Genomic DNA, 16509 nt, shown 5'->3' with positions numbered 1-16509 from the left:
CAGAAATCTTATAAGGCTTACCTATGTGGCCGAGTGGGTGGGAAACTTTCTCCATTTCTGGATTTGGTGACCTGGTGCAATGTTTCGGAACTGTATTCCTGTGGGGCACTCCCTGTTTACTCTCTCTGCATTCTTGATTGAATCCTCCCAATACACATCAAAGACTGACTCAATTTTCTGGCTTTTGGCTCCTTCATGTAGGATTTGAGTCAGGGCTGAGTCTGCAAATTTAGAGAAGGTATGGTCATTACCCTTAATCTTCAGAACCAGGCTCATCCTATCACTGATGGTAGCAGATGGCTTGGGGTGGTTTCTGCTGGTAAGACCTGCTTCTCCCGCTGTCCAGCGCTTTGTCACAGAATATACATTTCTTCTCAAGAACCCTTGAGCTGGTTAGTGTAGCTCGTGCTGCTCTGGCTGAAGTCCCTTTAGCTTGCATCTTTGGTACCTGCACATCCAACAGTTTCTTCATGGTGCAAGATATTCTTGCATTTTCTGTGATACAACACCTGAGGCCAATCCCTTTCTGGTATTCTTCTTGGTAGGTCCATGAGGCCTACATGATTTCTAAACTCTCTGCCGCCTTGACCAATGGCTTCCAGGAGTCCAGATCATTGGGTGACACCAGCTTGGAGGTGTCATTAGTACAGTGGATAGCACATTCCTCAGAATTTTTGGACAAATTCTCGCTGGTTTGAGCAACCATATCTCATGCAGTAATTTCAGTAGGTACAACTAATTATCTACAAAATTATTAGGCAAATCATACAAATAAATCGGAAATTTTTTTTTTTTGCAGATTACTAGAGTTTATTAAAGTTTGCCAACATCGATTTAATTATGTTCATAATCTGTCTGTTTGCGCAATGAGTTGATTTGAAACAATAACAAATGCTTATTTTTTAATTTTGTTGTCATTATAATAGTTAGGTCTGTTATAATATTTTGTTAGGTCAGCAGCAGCGTTGTAATGTTAATGTCATCTTTACTCACTACATCGTAGCCTTCTTAACCTTGGATGTGTACAAAAACATTTAAAATTTTACCTATATAATTTGATCCACAAAAGACCTCTGCTACTGCTGCTTTCATAGGAGTATTAAAAAGTTAAAGTTAAAGTACCAATGATTGTCACACACACACACTAGGTGTGGCGAAAGGATTCTCTGCATTTGACCCATCACCCATGATCACCCCCTGGGAGGTGAGGGGAGCAGTGAGCAGCAGCGGTGGCCGCGCCCGGGAATCATTTAGCCGATATTCCTACTTGCTCGCTCATACATCCAGAGGAATTGGCGCCAAGTAGTGGTGCAAACAAATATTATTTGCAGGACCTTTCTGCAACTGCAAAGTTGACATAAATCATCAGTAGTGGCACACAAATTATGACATGTGCAACATCAGTGAATGGCCACTATTGGTGTATAGCATTTGTATGGGCAAAATAGTGAACGCATGGTAAATATTGTTAAACTACTCTTCTGCAAAGGTTATCATACCAATTAATAATCTGGACATATATAGGAATGATACAGCAGCAACAAGAATGTTCCCACTCTCTGGGAAGACCGATACACAACACATACAATGATGCCGTGACCAGGATGAGAGAGGCTGGCTGCCGTTACACTTACCCATTGTTGCGGCTCTGCATTGTGTATCGATTTTCCCTAACTGCCACCACTCCGAGCGGGGCGCAAACCTACGTCGCCCGATTGAGAGGTTAGTGTGCTAGCTACTAGGGCAAAAGCCTGAGCTGCTAACCTAGCGGTCAGCACACTCTTTGAAGTTGTCAGGGAGTGAAGTTTACGAACGTACACCTGGCGCAGCCACCCTGGCTTAACCTGACTCTCGCCAGATCATTGTAGTTCGCTGAGCTCCACACAAGGATCTGGGACTTCACAATAGTAGATGTATTTCAGAAGGCGGGGCCTTGTAAAAAAATTATTGTATGTGATTGGATAAACCACTTGTCCGTTATCTTGAATGACGTGCTAGATCATCCACTCACATCGAAATCAACCCGTGACGCTGATGAGAGCAACGCTGGGAAATCCAAAACAGAACAGCCGACGTATTGGATAACGACAGAGCGAAAAACACTCGTCCCATTTCCTTCACCACCAGTGGAGCGATTTGGTAAATCAAGCTCTTGCCAGACCCAGTCGGAAGAAGAGCCAAAACATTCTTGCCACCTTCCAAACCGTTCTCTGTTCATCTTTTAAAGAATTAATATTCAATAAATTCGACAAAACAGTTGCAATAGCAGAATCAATGAATCAAACAGTCACTTTGGCGCTACGTCACATCTATGAAATCCCGCCCGGCGATCCTGATTGGTTCATTATTTTTTACTATCTTGAAGGAGTTTGCATTGCCCTCGATCCTAGATCCTTGTGTGGAGCTCAGCAAACTACAAGGATCTGGCGAGAGTCAGGTTAACCCTGGCTGGCTCCCATTACACTTAGTGGTTTTTTATGATGGTATATGTATGGCACATGTGTGTTGACTTGTGTTGTTCATGTTTCTCACCATTGGTGCATAGATAGCTACTTGATAGCATTAAAAGTACTCATTGATTTGTGTAGTGGAAATGACTGAACATTTGTCAAAATAAAAATAAAACATAAAGAGACGTGCTGCGGGCCAGATTGAAGATGCTGGTGAGCTACATGCGTGCCGTAATGTGGACACCCTTGCACTGGCGTATCTGTGCTTTCAAAAGTGATACTTAAATACTGCTTCTTTCCTTTTTTTATCATTATTTTTATTATTTTAGTTCAAAGACCCTGCTTGGGACCGAGCCACATTTGCTAAAGTGTAGGTATTCCATGTTCCTCTAAAATTGTGCATTAGAAACCAGTCTCTGAATGAGAGGGAGAAGACAAGCAGACACCTTGGTGACACATTTCTCACCTCACAGTGAAATGTTTAATGGTCCTAATGTCTAATTAGAGCACATGGCTCAAGTGTGTGCAGGAGCATATATCTGCATGCTGGGATCACTGGTGAAGCAGAGCAGAATGACCCAGTCAGCAGTTGGGAGACATTAGTTGAGCCCGGAGGAATAGAGAGTGAGCGTCGTAGAGGATAGAGCATCATGGAGGAACTGGCCCGAGAGAGCATCAGCCTGCTGGCTCGGTCCGCATCCCATTCTGATCCCCCACAGCTGGGATCTTTTGGTGCCGTGTTCATTATGCTGAAGTCTGCGCTCGGAGCTGGACTACTAAACTTCCCATGGGCCTTCCAGAAGGCAGGGGGAGTGACCACTGCTGTCAGCGTGGAGCTGGTGAGTGAAATTTTTAGTATCAAATGAACATGTACTGTATTAATTCTTGGGGCTGCAATCTTCACTTGTTCTTAACATGAGAAGATCTTGAGGTTTGATCAATGTTTTTGCCTTAAAGGTTGTATGCACTGTATACACACTGAAGTGTGTTGTCTCCTGAGTGTGAAAGAGGCTCATTTTTTCACAGGTGAGTTCTAATGAATTTCATGAACTTCAGGCCTTCAGTTGTCACCGCATTGCTTCCACTCACTTTCACTGCATGTGGTTTCCAAGTAGACCAAGGGGCCCCGCCCTAGAGGTAAAGGACAGGTTACACTAGGCTTTCACAAACCTTTTTTATGCTCAAGACCTACATTTAAAATGTTTTTCCCCCTAGCACCTACGTTTAGTACAATACATCCCTTATTAAAAAAAAAAGGTAAAGAACATACCATTTTTTTTAACACAATCTTGTTCTAACCCAATAAACTGATGCAGAAAGGCTGACCTACAGTAACATTACTATTACTATCTACCATCAATTGATTTACGTAGACCCCGACTTAGTATGGACCGCAAAATTGTATGGAATATGTATTGTACTGTGCAATCTACTAATACAAGTTTCAATCAATCAATGAAACTATAATATACCTAAGAAAGTACTTACATGTTATACATATTTTATATGCCCCACTTTTTGGACGATTTAGTTTTTGCTACAAATTTTGCCCTGGTTTTCGTACACCGTCTCGGTTATCATACGGCCAAACATTGCGGATAACAAACGTATCATTCTGTGGAATTAAGTGCCCACAAGGAATCCCACGTGTTGGTGACTCAGTCTTTATTGACTTCCACTTTATAATAATCTACCACAGGGCCAAAGAAAGTTGTGAGTGCCATCACTTTGATAAAGAAGGTGAGAGAAACAGTGGATTTAGAAAAAGAACTATGTTTTCGACGTGCAACAAGAGTCCTAAATAAAGGTGAAGGTGATTTTATCATTCATTTATCAATTTCATTCATAAATAACAGAAACTAGTAGACTGAAAAACAGCTTTTTTTTCTTACCACTGTGAACTGCTTAGATTCAGGAATGGGATACCGCAAAATATTTGGTATTTTTATTTGGATTGCACTGATGGATGACACTTAACTTTGTTGTTAACTACGATGTCAATGACAATAAATGTATTCTATTATGTTCTATTCTATTCTATATTTAACATTTGAATGTATTTCAAATATTTTTCTGTGTACAACTACTGTTATTCTCTATAACATATGTTTTTGTTCACATTATTGGCCATCTGGATCAAAATATTTTTTTTCTCATTGGGAAATATATTTAGTTTTTTTTAGGATTCTGTTTTCATTAGACCTTTTGGAACTAACTACCAATGAAAACCAAGGTAAAGCTGTATTGAAGTCAACTGACATTATCTCTTTTGAAAATGTACACTGTTTAAAATATATATCTGAAAGATGAACATTACTGTTATATGTTCCTTTCAGTCACCGTAAAAAATAAACCTAATGAACAGTATATAGATCTGACGATCACAACAGCTGCACACTTTCTAATCGATACAGAAAAAAGCCAGCATTTATCTCACTGTATATCGTGCGCATGACGCGATTACATGAAAATAATACTTTATCCTACTTTTTCTTGTGTTTCCTCAAACCAAGTTGTAAGGTAGCATTGGCGGCTAAACAAATAATCCAACTAGTATTTACTGGTTAATGTTAAAAAAAATGTCCTGTGTAAAATGTTGTGGACAAATAAACACAGAATTATTTATTTTATAGACATCAGAGCAGGCGGGACAGCATGAAATGAGAATGAACAACACTAAAGCCTCCAGGCATCGGCACATTAAAGCAGAGCACAGAATGGGGGCCTGGCAGACAGCATGTAAAACACGAGTACGTCCGTCAATCTGTGACATCACAAACGGCCCACTGTTGAAAAAAGGCAAAACCCCGCAAACAGTGGCATCCAAAACTGTGTGCAAGCTCACGCCCAAACGCATGCACTTTCTGAGGCGACACTTTCCATTGTTCAACACATGTATCTAAGATTGTAACAACACTTAAAAGTCAGAAAAGAGGAAGATGGGTCTCAGGTTTTTTGTAGGTCATTGATGGTGTAGTGGTAACTCATCTGAATTCAGTTACAGCCATGCTGCAGCGAGGATTGAGTGCCCATTGTGTGACAGTGTGAATACCTTTTTATTTATTATATTGTTTATGTTACTGGTCTTTGCTGAAATTATTACAACTGTATTTCCTCATCAACACTTTCTATTTTCCAATAATGAAATAAATGTAGACAATCAATATTGTGTTATTTATATTGTACATTTGGAATCTTTCTTACCTTTTATTGTATTTGTATGTGCTGTACATGCGTTATCCTCCATTATAATATTTGAATGATCACCTCCGTTTTGTCTGAAAGTCCAGTTTGGAGAAGTTTTTGATCTTGGATATGTAATCCTCCATTTTTGGAGACTGATTAATAAATGAATACATTTTTATTTTTTTAAATTCATTCATTCATTCTTTTTTTTTGTTTCATTCACACAGCAGAGCAATAAAAAATTGTTCTGGCATCTTAAAACATTGTTCTTGCATCTGACAGTTACAACAAACAAACAAACGCAGGCTTCCTCGCTGATATTACACTGGAGCAACGTGCATCTGCTCGCTCACTATCGCCTCCACTTTTCAGTGTGGCAGGACAGCGTACTACAAGTGGCCCTCCAATACAGTTGCCAATGGTTGTATTCTTGACCTGATTATTGAGAATATTCATGTTACACTTACATCAAAAACAAACTACAAAATCATGGTGCAAAAATATCTCTGCAAACAATATTTTGGCAACATTGTGACAAGAAGACTAGCCAGTAAGCCGCGCTCTCAGTCTCCTCAACTTCCACACAGAACGAGATATAGACAAGACCAAAAAGCATCTTATTATGTCTTTGTGCAAATGTTGTGATTTTTACTGTAGTAAATATAAAACAAATGATTGTAATCATACAAAACCCAAAACCAGTGAAGTTGGCACGTTGTGTAAATCTTAAATACAAACAGAATACAATGGTTTGCAAATCCTTTTCAACCTATATTCAAACTGCAAAGACAAGATACTTAACGTTCAAACTGGTAAACTTTGTTATTTTTTGCAAATATTAGCTCATTTTGAATTTGATGCCTGCAGCATGTTTAAAAAAAGCTGGCACAAGTGTCAAAAAAGACTGAGAAAGTTGAGGAATGCTCATCAAACACTTATTTGGAACATCTCACAGGTGAACAGGCTAATTGGGAACAGGTGGGTGCCATGATTGGGTATAAAAGCAGATTCCTTGATATGCTCAGTCATTCACAAACAAGGATGGGAGGAGGGTCACCACTTTGTGAACAAAAGCAAGAGCAAATTGTCGAACAGTTTAAGAACAACATTTCTCAACGAGCTATTGCAAGGACTTTAGGGATTTCACCATCTACGGTCTGTAATATCATCAAAAGGTTCAGAGGATCTGGAGAAATCACTGCACGTATGTGGCAAGGATGAAAAACAACATTGAATGCCCGTGATCTTCAATCCCTCAGGCGATACTGCATCAAAAACGACATCAGTGTGTAAAGGATATCACCACATGGGCTCAGGAACACTTCAGAAAATCACTGTCAGTATCAATCAATCAATCAATCAATCAATGTTTATTTATATAGCCCTAAATCACAAGTGTCTCAAAGGGCTGCACAAGCCACAACGACATCCTCGGTACAAAAACTCACCCCAGTGGGACGTCGATGTGAATGACTATGAAAAACCTTGGAGAGGACCGCATATGTAACCCCCCCCCGGGTTACTACAGTAACTACAGTAACTACAGTTCGTTGCTACATCTGTAAGTGCAAGTTAAAACTCTACTATGCAAAGCCAAAACCATTTATCAAAAACACCCAGAAACGCCACCGGCTTCGCTGGGCCCGAGCTCATCTAAGATAGACTGATGCCAAGTGAAAAAGTGTTCTGTTGTCTGACGAGTCCACATTTCAAATTGTTTTTGGAAACTGTGGACATTGTGTCCTCCGGACCAAAGAGGAAAATAACCATCCAGACTGTTATAGGCGCAAAGTTCAAAAGCCAGCATCTATGATGGTATGGGGATGTATTTGTGCCCAAGGCATGGGTAACACCATTAATGCTGAAAGGTACATAAAGGTTTTTTGGCGCAACATATGTTGCCATCCAAGCAATGTCTTTTTCATAGACGCCCCTGCTTATTTCTGCGAGACAATGCCAAGCCACATTCTGCACGTGTTACAACAACGTGGATTCGTAGTAAAAGAGTGCGGATACTAGACTGGCCTGCCTGTAGAAAAAGTAGAAAATCATTACATGTAATGCATTATATTGTGCCAAGCAAATACCACCCCATATGTGTTTGATGCACATACAGTACCAGAAACCGTAATTAGCCGTGCTAATGTTGGAACACATTTCCTCAGTGTATCAGCATATTGAGAAGGAAATACGCACTGACACTACCCATATCCACATAGGTTTTATTTGTCGAAAATATATTTTGCCCTGTCAGTTGGATGACACATTGACATACAATCTAATGGGCATATATTTCCCCCGTTAGCATGCTAACTAAGCTTTACACTAGGAGCTGAGCATCACACTATAAACATTCACTGCACGAACATACTAGCTTTGTTTGACAAGATCATAGACTGTAATGGACAATATAGTTTACATACATACCCATGAAGGAGGAAATTAGCAAGTTTGGCGTCAGATGAAAAAATCTTCTCCGCCTTCAATCGTCTCCATCTCGCAAAGGCATCCCTGATACAAATCCTCGTTTTGTTCCTGGCTTTGTCATCAATAAGTTGAGCATCGTAACAACGCTTTTTAGATTTACTAAGATCTGACATGTTTAGTAACTTTACCAGTGGCAGGAGCTCGACAAAGCTGGCGGTGCATAACTGGCAACCTGGATGTGACACACTCACAGACTTTCAAATTGGTCAAACGGTGGAGGGTGGTGCATCGAAATGAAAACAATAACAATTTTTCAGGGCTGTAAATCTAAATTTTGAAATGAGCATATATGATTTATTAATGCCTTTTGACATATAAAGGCCATTTAATGATGACTTGACATGAAATTATTACATATGACACCTTTAATGTTTTTATAACTCTTTTTTCCTCTTACTTACCCTGACCACCAGTCCCTAAATATTACATTAACTATTAAGACTAGAGACTAATAATTTTAAAGTAAGCATACCTAAAAGTTTGATAAAGGATGTGGAATTGACTTCAGCATTTTTTTTCTGTCAACCTAAACGTAATTGATTTTATGGATCACTGCCAAAGAAACAAGAGCTTTAAGTTTTAAGACGTCAGTTGGAATTTATAGTATTGTTTGCATTTGAGAAATACAAGAAACCTCTCCACTTCTTCTAATTCCTGCACAATATATTTACAAACGAATATAGACTGGTTTTGTGCATTACACTAGAGTCGAAAGTACTCAAGATGAAAATAAACTTATGGACAATGTTAACTCAAGTACTTATGCATGTTGCTGTGATCTTAGAAATTGAGCTCAGGTCTTTCTCTTTTATCTTAGACATTAGGATATGTTTCTGCACCTTGAATTTAGAAACAAGTTTGTGTCACATTGTGGCAGTAGATCCTCGATCTGTAGATGTGGAAAAACTGAGCAGAACCTTGAAGATTAAGAACAATGGTCACTCCAGGTGTTTCTGTATAGAGCAGTGGTTCTTAACCTGGGTTCGATCGAACCCTAGGGGTTCGGTGAGTCGGTCTCAGGGGTTCGGCGGAGCCTCTGCCGCGGAGGTCAAGACACACCCAACTCATCGTGAAAATAAAAACTTCTCCCTATCGACGTATTATGGATACCCACAAACAATGTTCCCTCTAATTTCCATCTGATTTGCAGGTGTGTAATTTGTTGTGAGTTCATGCACTGTGTTGGTTTTGTTCTTTGAACAAGGTGATGCTCATGCACGGTTCATTTTGTGCACCAGTAAAAAAACATATAACTTTGTCTTGAATTTGAAATTTTTTAAATTTATTTTTCACCAAAAAAGGGTTCGGTGAATTCGCATATGAAACTGGTGGGGTTCAGTACTTCCAACAAGGTTAAGAACCACTGGTATAGAGGTTGCATTCATATCTGACATTCTAGCCCATCTTCAGTATGTTTCACAATGATGTTTTGTCTGTGCAGGTTTCTCTGGTGTTCCTCATCAGTGGGCTGGTCATCCTTGGCTATGCCTCATCCGTCAGCAGACAAAAAACCTACCAGGACGTGGTGAGGGAAGTGTGTGGAAGTGCGGTCGGTCAACTGTGCGAGGTCTGCTTCTGCTTCAATCTCTTCATGATATGTGTCGCCTTTCTGGTGGTGGTGCAGGACCAGCTGGAAAAATGTGAGTATTTATTATTATCGTAGCGCGGTCATTGATTTTATCTGATGTTCAATTCACACAGTATGCTTTTATTTTATGACAAATGTACACAAAATCACATAAGACCCAGTAGAGATCTTCTTGGTAAATAAAGTACAGTCATCCTTCGCCATATTGTGCTTCAAATATTGCGGCTTTGCAAAATCATGTATTTTTTGGGGGATATAAAAAAAAACGTAAGCATCTTGTAAAATGTTTTGTCCTACAAAGCATTTTCAAACATAAACATGTTTAAATAAACTAAAATTATTAATATTATAGTAGTATTGGCCAGTAGAGTAGACCAAACCATTCAAAGTTTAGTACTGAGGTCACTGATAGGTTTAGTGCAGGGGTCGGCAACCCGCGGCTCCAGAGCCGCATGCGGCTCTTTGACCACTCTGATGCGGCTCAGCTACATACTTGCCGACCCCCCCGATTTTCCCAGGAGACTTGTGGATCTCAGTGCCTCTCATATATAACTCCCAGGGGAAATATAATCATATTTACACTCTAATTACCATATAAAGGAAGTGCCCTAATTGCACTGCAATAATTGTCCTCTATAGCATTTACAAACAATGTGCCAGTCCGGCCACATGTTGTATGTAGCTTTTACTTGCACACATAGGAGACAGCAAAGCATACTTACTCATCAGCCACACAGCTTACACTGACGGTAGCCGTATCAAACAACTTTAACATTGTTACGTTACAAATATGCGCCACACTGTGAACCCACACCAAAAAAGAATGAAAAACACATTTCTGGAGAACATCCCACCGTAACACAACATAAACACAACACACCCAATACCCAGAATCCCATGCAGCCCTAACTCTTCCGGTCTACATTATACACCCCCGCTACCACCAAATCCCCCCACACATCAACCCCCCCCCCCCTTCTCCGTGCGTTGGTTGCGCGGAAGAGTTAGGGTTGCATGGGATTCTGGGTATTGGTACCGTCAGTGTAAGCTGTGTGGCTGCTGAGCTAGTACGCCTTGCTGTCACTTACGTGAGCAAGCCGAAACTGCATTGTACATGTGGTCGAGCAGGTACACTGTTTGGGCAGACTGAAGAGGGCGCCAAAAGCAGTGCCATCACGCCCTGATATCCGGTAGTCTCCCGGGAAAAATGAGAGGGTTGGCAAGTATGATGCTATCCAGCGCCATACATTCAAAACTCGCGGGCCGCACTAACATCAAATTTCCACATTATAGTGCGTGCCAGTGCGTGTGTCTGAGACCCCTGGTTAACATAGCACAAAGCATTTAAGCTTTGTATGCGGTGTTTTTCATTTTAAATTTAAATTTTTTTTTTGTGGCTCCCATTATTTTCTTTAATTTGTGAAACCTGCCAAAATGGCTCTTTGAGTGGTAAAGGTTGCCGACCCCTGGTTTAGTGTAAGGCAGCATTATTTAAATGGATTAAAACAAGAGTATAAAGGTGACTAAAGTGTGTTATTTCATGTCTAGAGGACTTGCATAATGTTGAAAAACGTATTCAGATACTTTTTATGTTGTAGCTATGAAAATATTTGATTCTTAATTAATAATTTTTTATCGCGGTCCTGTCCGTAACTAATTAACAGGTATAAACAAGGAATGACTTTACAATTTAAATGTTGCCATGTTTGGGTTGGAGGAGGAGTGACGGCACAGACACAAGGGGGCAGTAAAGAACTATGATTTATTATATATATACACAATATATTATATATGATAATGAAACAATACTAATAAATAATCTAGAGACTGGTTTGTGACAAAATCCAAGAGTGTGTATGGTGTAAGACTATGTGTAGGAATTAATTGCTGAGTGTTTACCAGAAGTGATGAGTGAGAGGCGGAAGATCAGGAGGACAAGGCAGAGCTCGGAGGTCCGTGAGGTGAGCAGGAAGTCGGGGGCTAAGCGGAGCGTCAACAGGTCCGTGTCCAAAGCGAGGGGTCAAGATCCAAGGGGCAGTCAGAGAACCAGAGAGGAAAACGAAGAAGACGAGACGAAGATGAGACACACAACTCGCCACACAGGAACGGGGCTTTGCTGCAGGAAGGACACAACATGACAATGAAACACGGAGGGGAAAACAGAGAGAGAGCAGGATTGTATCAAGCATCAGATCGTTTACTGTACGCCAACATAAGGTTACGTTCCGGCGCGGGATAGCAGGTTGTGCAGGCTTTTGAAGGCGGGTCTGATCATCAGCTCCAGGTGTGCTGATTGCCGGCGATTGATTGCAGCTGCTTGCTGACGCCGGTTTGGTGCGCGCCTTGATGAATGCGCACTGAGGCGTGCCCGGGCCGTGACATGCCAGTCATATAAATAAAACTTAAATTTCTCACCTAGCCTTATTTTTTGTAAAAGTAGCTCTATTGGTGATAAAAAACTGTTGACTCCTGATGTAAACCTAACCTGACTCTTGCCAGACCCTTGTAGTTCGCTGAGCTCCACACAAGGATCTGGGCTCGAAGGCAATGCAAACTCCTTCAAAATAGCAAAAAATAATGAACCAATCAGGATCGGCGGGCGGGATTTCATAGATGTGACGTAGCACCGAAGCGACTGTTTGATTCAAACAACAATGGCGGCACGCAGCCCTTGCTGTGTCGTGTGCTGACATTGATTCTGTTATTGCAACTGTTTTGTCGAATATATCGAATATTAATTATTTAAAAGATGAACAGAGAACCGTTCTGAAGGAATTTATTGGTGGCAAGGATGTTTTGGCTCTTCTTCCGACCGGGTTTGGATTTCCCAGCGTCGCTCTCATCAGCGTCACAGGTTGATTTCGATGTGAGTGGTTGAAGTAGCACGTCATTCAAGATAACGGACAAGTGGTTTATCCAATCACGTACAATTATTTTTTTTACAAGGCCCCGCCTTCTGAAATACATCTCCTATTGAGAACTACAGCGAACTACAAGGATCTGGCGAGTGTCAGGTTAATGTAAACCTTCTATAGATGCTGAAAATAGTTTGATTTGTTTTGGTTTTAAAAGGCTAACTTTTGTGAAGATCACATTTTCAGTGTTATATCCTACTAAAAAACAGCGTCATCTGCAGTGGACATTTATTTTTGGCCTATTTCTTTTAACAGTGTCACAAATTTTAGGAAATAATATCCCTGTTATGCAAATCACAATGGTTCTGCAGTAGGACATATCTGAATATTAAAACAATTAAAACAACACTTTATATATGTTTTATGTCATCAATTCACCAAAAGGAGTTTGTCCATATAGCAACATTAATCTCTTTTCACAATACAAATCAGCTGCACTTTCATTTTCATTCTTGCTAGTATTAGGGAAGCATAGATTTTTTTTTTTGGTCGCCTTGTTCATCTAAAATCATTCTAATCCCTGAAACGTTTTTGGTCACATTTTAAACAACGCATTTGATTGGATTTACAAAAACACCCAAAACACACATTTTGATCAGAACATTCAGCAGAGCAGTGCAGATGGGCTCAAGCACTTGGTGTGATCACATGCTTTCAGTGCACACATATGCACTTTTTTTTTTTTTAAATCATTGCATGTTACGCACATTGCAGAGAATGAAAATATTTGTGACAAATCCTGATGACATCTCTATTCTGTTTATACTCACAATGGTGTCTTTTCAGTGTGTATTTCTCTGTATGAGACGGTGACCGGGTCAGGTGAGGAGGAAATGCCCTATCATTGGTACACAGATCAGCGCTTTGCCCTCTTCATCATGTGCCTCGTCATCATCCTACCACTCTCCATCCCAAAAGAAATTGGCATCCAGAAATACACAAGGTAGATGATACTTTGTTTTCTCACATACTGTTTTATTTTATCATTGAACTTGTTTTCTTTTCACCGCAGTGTGCTGGGAACCTTGGCTGCAACCTACCTCTGTGTGGCAGTTATTGTCAAATACTACATGATGGAGGACCACACCGCCATTATAACGCCAGAGCACAGTCAAGGGTCGGTTATCGTCTTTTTATGGATGTGGGAGACTAAACTGGGGTTTTGGGGAGAAGTGTGAGTGTGTGTGTGTGTGTGTGTGTGTGTGTGTGCGTGCGTGTGCATGCGTGTGTGTGTGTCTACATGAAAAATTGGTTATATTATATATTTTAAAACATTTGTCTGATAACTGTGGTTTGCATATTCATCAGGAAAAAAAAATCTAAAGAAATGACGCTGCTACAATTTCTTGATGGACAACCGATTTAGATCATAAGAAATGTACTTTACTGCATTTAAAAAAGAAAATTGTCTAAGGCATTTAGTTCTGTTAATGTTAAAGTTCTTCTAACACAATTGAATAAATAAGGATTTTAAAATGGCTATTCAGGGCTATTTTAATTTAAGAAAATAATTTGCTTCTGTTAAAAGGGAAGTACCCTTTTTTGGGGGGAATTTTGCCTATCATTCACAATCCTTGTGTAAGACAACAATACATGTTTTTCCTTTTTATGCATTCTAAATTGTAAATAAATGCGATCAAAAGTCCGCTTACAATGGAGCCTATAGGAGTTGCTCTATTATGCCAACAAAGTCCTTATAAAAACATCCCAACCTCCATTAAGGTTTTATGCACATGCTGTATATGTGTAATGTAGTAACAAGCACATTTAGGGATGGGAATTGTGAAGATTTTTCCAGTTCCGATTCCACTTTTGATCCTGGTTAACCGTTCTCTTATCGATTCTTATTTTGAAAAAAAAAAAAACGAGAAAAAAGGGTGGATTAACATCAATTTTGTTTAGTTTAGAGGTAATATGAATTTACAAAGACTACCGTGAGGTTTCAAGAGGTATATATGTAGTGCAGAAGAAACAAAATAACTTTATTGTAAATAAATATAAGAAATTAGTATTCTTCTGTAGAATTTAGTCACGGGCAAATTACACAAGAATGTCTATCTGTGTTGGCCCTGTGATGAGGTGGCGTCTTGTCCAGGGTGTACCCCGCCTTCCGCCCGAATGCAGCTGAGATAGGCTCCAACACTCCCCGTGACCCCGAAAGGGACAAGCGGTAGAAAATGGATGGATGGATGATATTAACTTATTACATGCAAAGTGAGATATGTCAAGCCTTTATTCTTAAAAATGTTGATGATTATGGCTTACAGTTAATGGAAACTTTGAATAAATAAAGGCTTGCATGTAATGAGTTAATATAACAGATTAGTTTCACATTTGTTCATTGCTGACAAGAGTGGACTTGTACACCATATTCTAATTTTATGAGTTTCACCTGTATAATATAATGACTGAGAAAAATGTGGTTGCAGGAAAACCGGCAACTTTTCTGACAATAATTGAACATTCACCTACCAAAAATATAAACTTTTGACCACAAACTTAGACGCTGCTTGGTGACATTTGTCTAGCGGCGGACGTACTGCCTGCCTCGGAGCCAGTCAGAATCTGTCTCCGGTCATTCTCATCTAAATGAGAAGGCATTCATTTCAATTTAACAAATAGTAGCGCTAAAATGATAGGAGGTGTTAGTTAGTACCTGTTCAAATGACGTGCTGGCAACACTGCTGCTGGGATGAGATAGGAGCGGTTAAAAATGTGACTCATTTATAATTATTGCATGCTGTGTGTTCAAATGTTTCAGCACATTGCTCGTATGGCCTCCTCTTGATGAACTAGCAGCCTTATAATTATTACAAGGAGCGCTGTTGCAATCTTTTCTTGTAAAAGGTAGTCAACTGTAGAGCATTTGTTGTGCCATTTTGAGATCTGACGTCACCACGCAACGTCATTTCCACCCAGAAAGATCGATCAGGGAACCGTTCGGAAAAATGGCAAGTGATTCCAAAGAATTGATACACTGGGAATCGGTTCTGATCAAGAACCGGTTTTCGATTCCCATCCCTAGGGACGTTCGTAATACAACATTTAATATTTACATATTTTGATCATTTTAGGAATATGCTGTGCAATAATTAAAAAAACGCATCACGACGTTCACTTTTTGTTTTTCAACATCATTGATTACTGCTCACTGCAGACTTAATGAGAGCCAACAAACATAATAAAACATCACTTCCTGTGCAATGTCTGCTGTCATTAGGATGCCAACTGCTAGGATGTTCTTATATTCCCATTTTGATGAAAGACGCTTCATAATCCTTGCGATAAAAAGGGGGGTGGAACAATGCGTCCTTTTGTCTCTTTCTTGCCATTACATATGTGCCCTGCGATTGACTGGTGACCAGTCCCGGGTGTACCAACTGTAACCCTAATGAGGACAAGTGGTACATAAAATGGATGAATGGGTAATTGTTTTCAAAGTGTGTTTCAAATGTAGTCTTGCAATTGAATTCATGTTCATATCTTTACAGTGTAGGCTCGTGGGCGTCTATGTTCAGTGTTGTGCCAACCATCTGCTTTGGTTTCCAGGTAGGACAGTCTTGTCATTTTGTTGTTTAAAAAACATAATTTACATGTGCAATAGGCTTTTTTCCAAAGTCAGCATTATGTGGAACGTATTATGTAAAATGACTTTAAGGACAGGCAGCACGGTGGTACAGTGGTTTGTGCTTGTGCCTCACAGACCGGGTGTCTTTCTGTGTGGAGTTTGCATGTTTTTCCCGTGACTGCGTGGGTTCTCTACGGGTACTCCGGCTTCCTCCCACCTCCAAAGGCATGCACCTGGGGATAGGTTGATTGGCAACACTAAATTGGCCCTAGTGTGTGAATGTGAGTGTGAATGTTGTCTCTCTATTTGTGTTGG

General features: G+C 40.0%; 1 protein-coding gene across 1 annotated transcript in view; it reads left to right on the top strand.

The window, feature by feature from the left end:
- Positions 1 to 2600: 2600 nt before the first annotated feature.
- The window catches only part of slc38a8b (solute carrier family 38 member 8b), an 18853-nt gene continuing 4944 nt past the window's right edge, over positions 2601 to 16509 (top strand). Inside the window, exons 1-5 of the mRNA XM_062067744.1 lie at positions 2601 to 3289; positions 9565 to 9763; positions 13413 to 13569; positions 13639 to 13743; positions 16118 to 16175. Coding sequence (XP_061923728.1) covers positions 3101 to 3289; positions 9565 to 9763; positions 13413 to 13569; positions 13639 to 13743; positions 16118 to 16175 — 708 coding nt within the window. The 5' untranslated portion in view covers positions 2601 to 3100. The remainder of the gene's footprint in view (positions 3290 to 9564; positions 9764 to 13412; positions 13570 to 13638; positions 13744 to 16117; positions 16176 to 16509) is intronic.

The sequence above is a fragment of the Entelurus aequoreus genome, linkage group LG02 (genome assembly GCF_033978785.1).
Source record: "Entelurus aequoreus isolate RoL-2023_Sb linkage group LG02, RoL_Eaeq_v1.1, whole genome shotgun sequence".
In the NCBI taxonomy this organism is placed as follows: domain Eukaryota; kingdom Metazoa; phylum Chordata; class Actinopteri; order Syngnathiformes; family Syngnathidae; genus Entelurus; species Entelurus aequoreus.
This window is presented reverse-complemented; position numbering and strand designations above follow the sequence as displayed.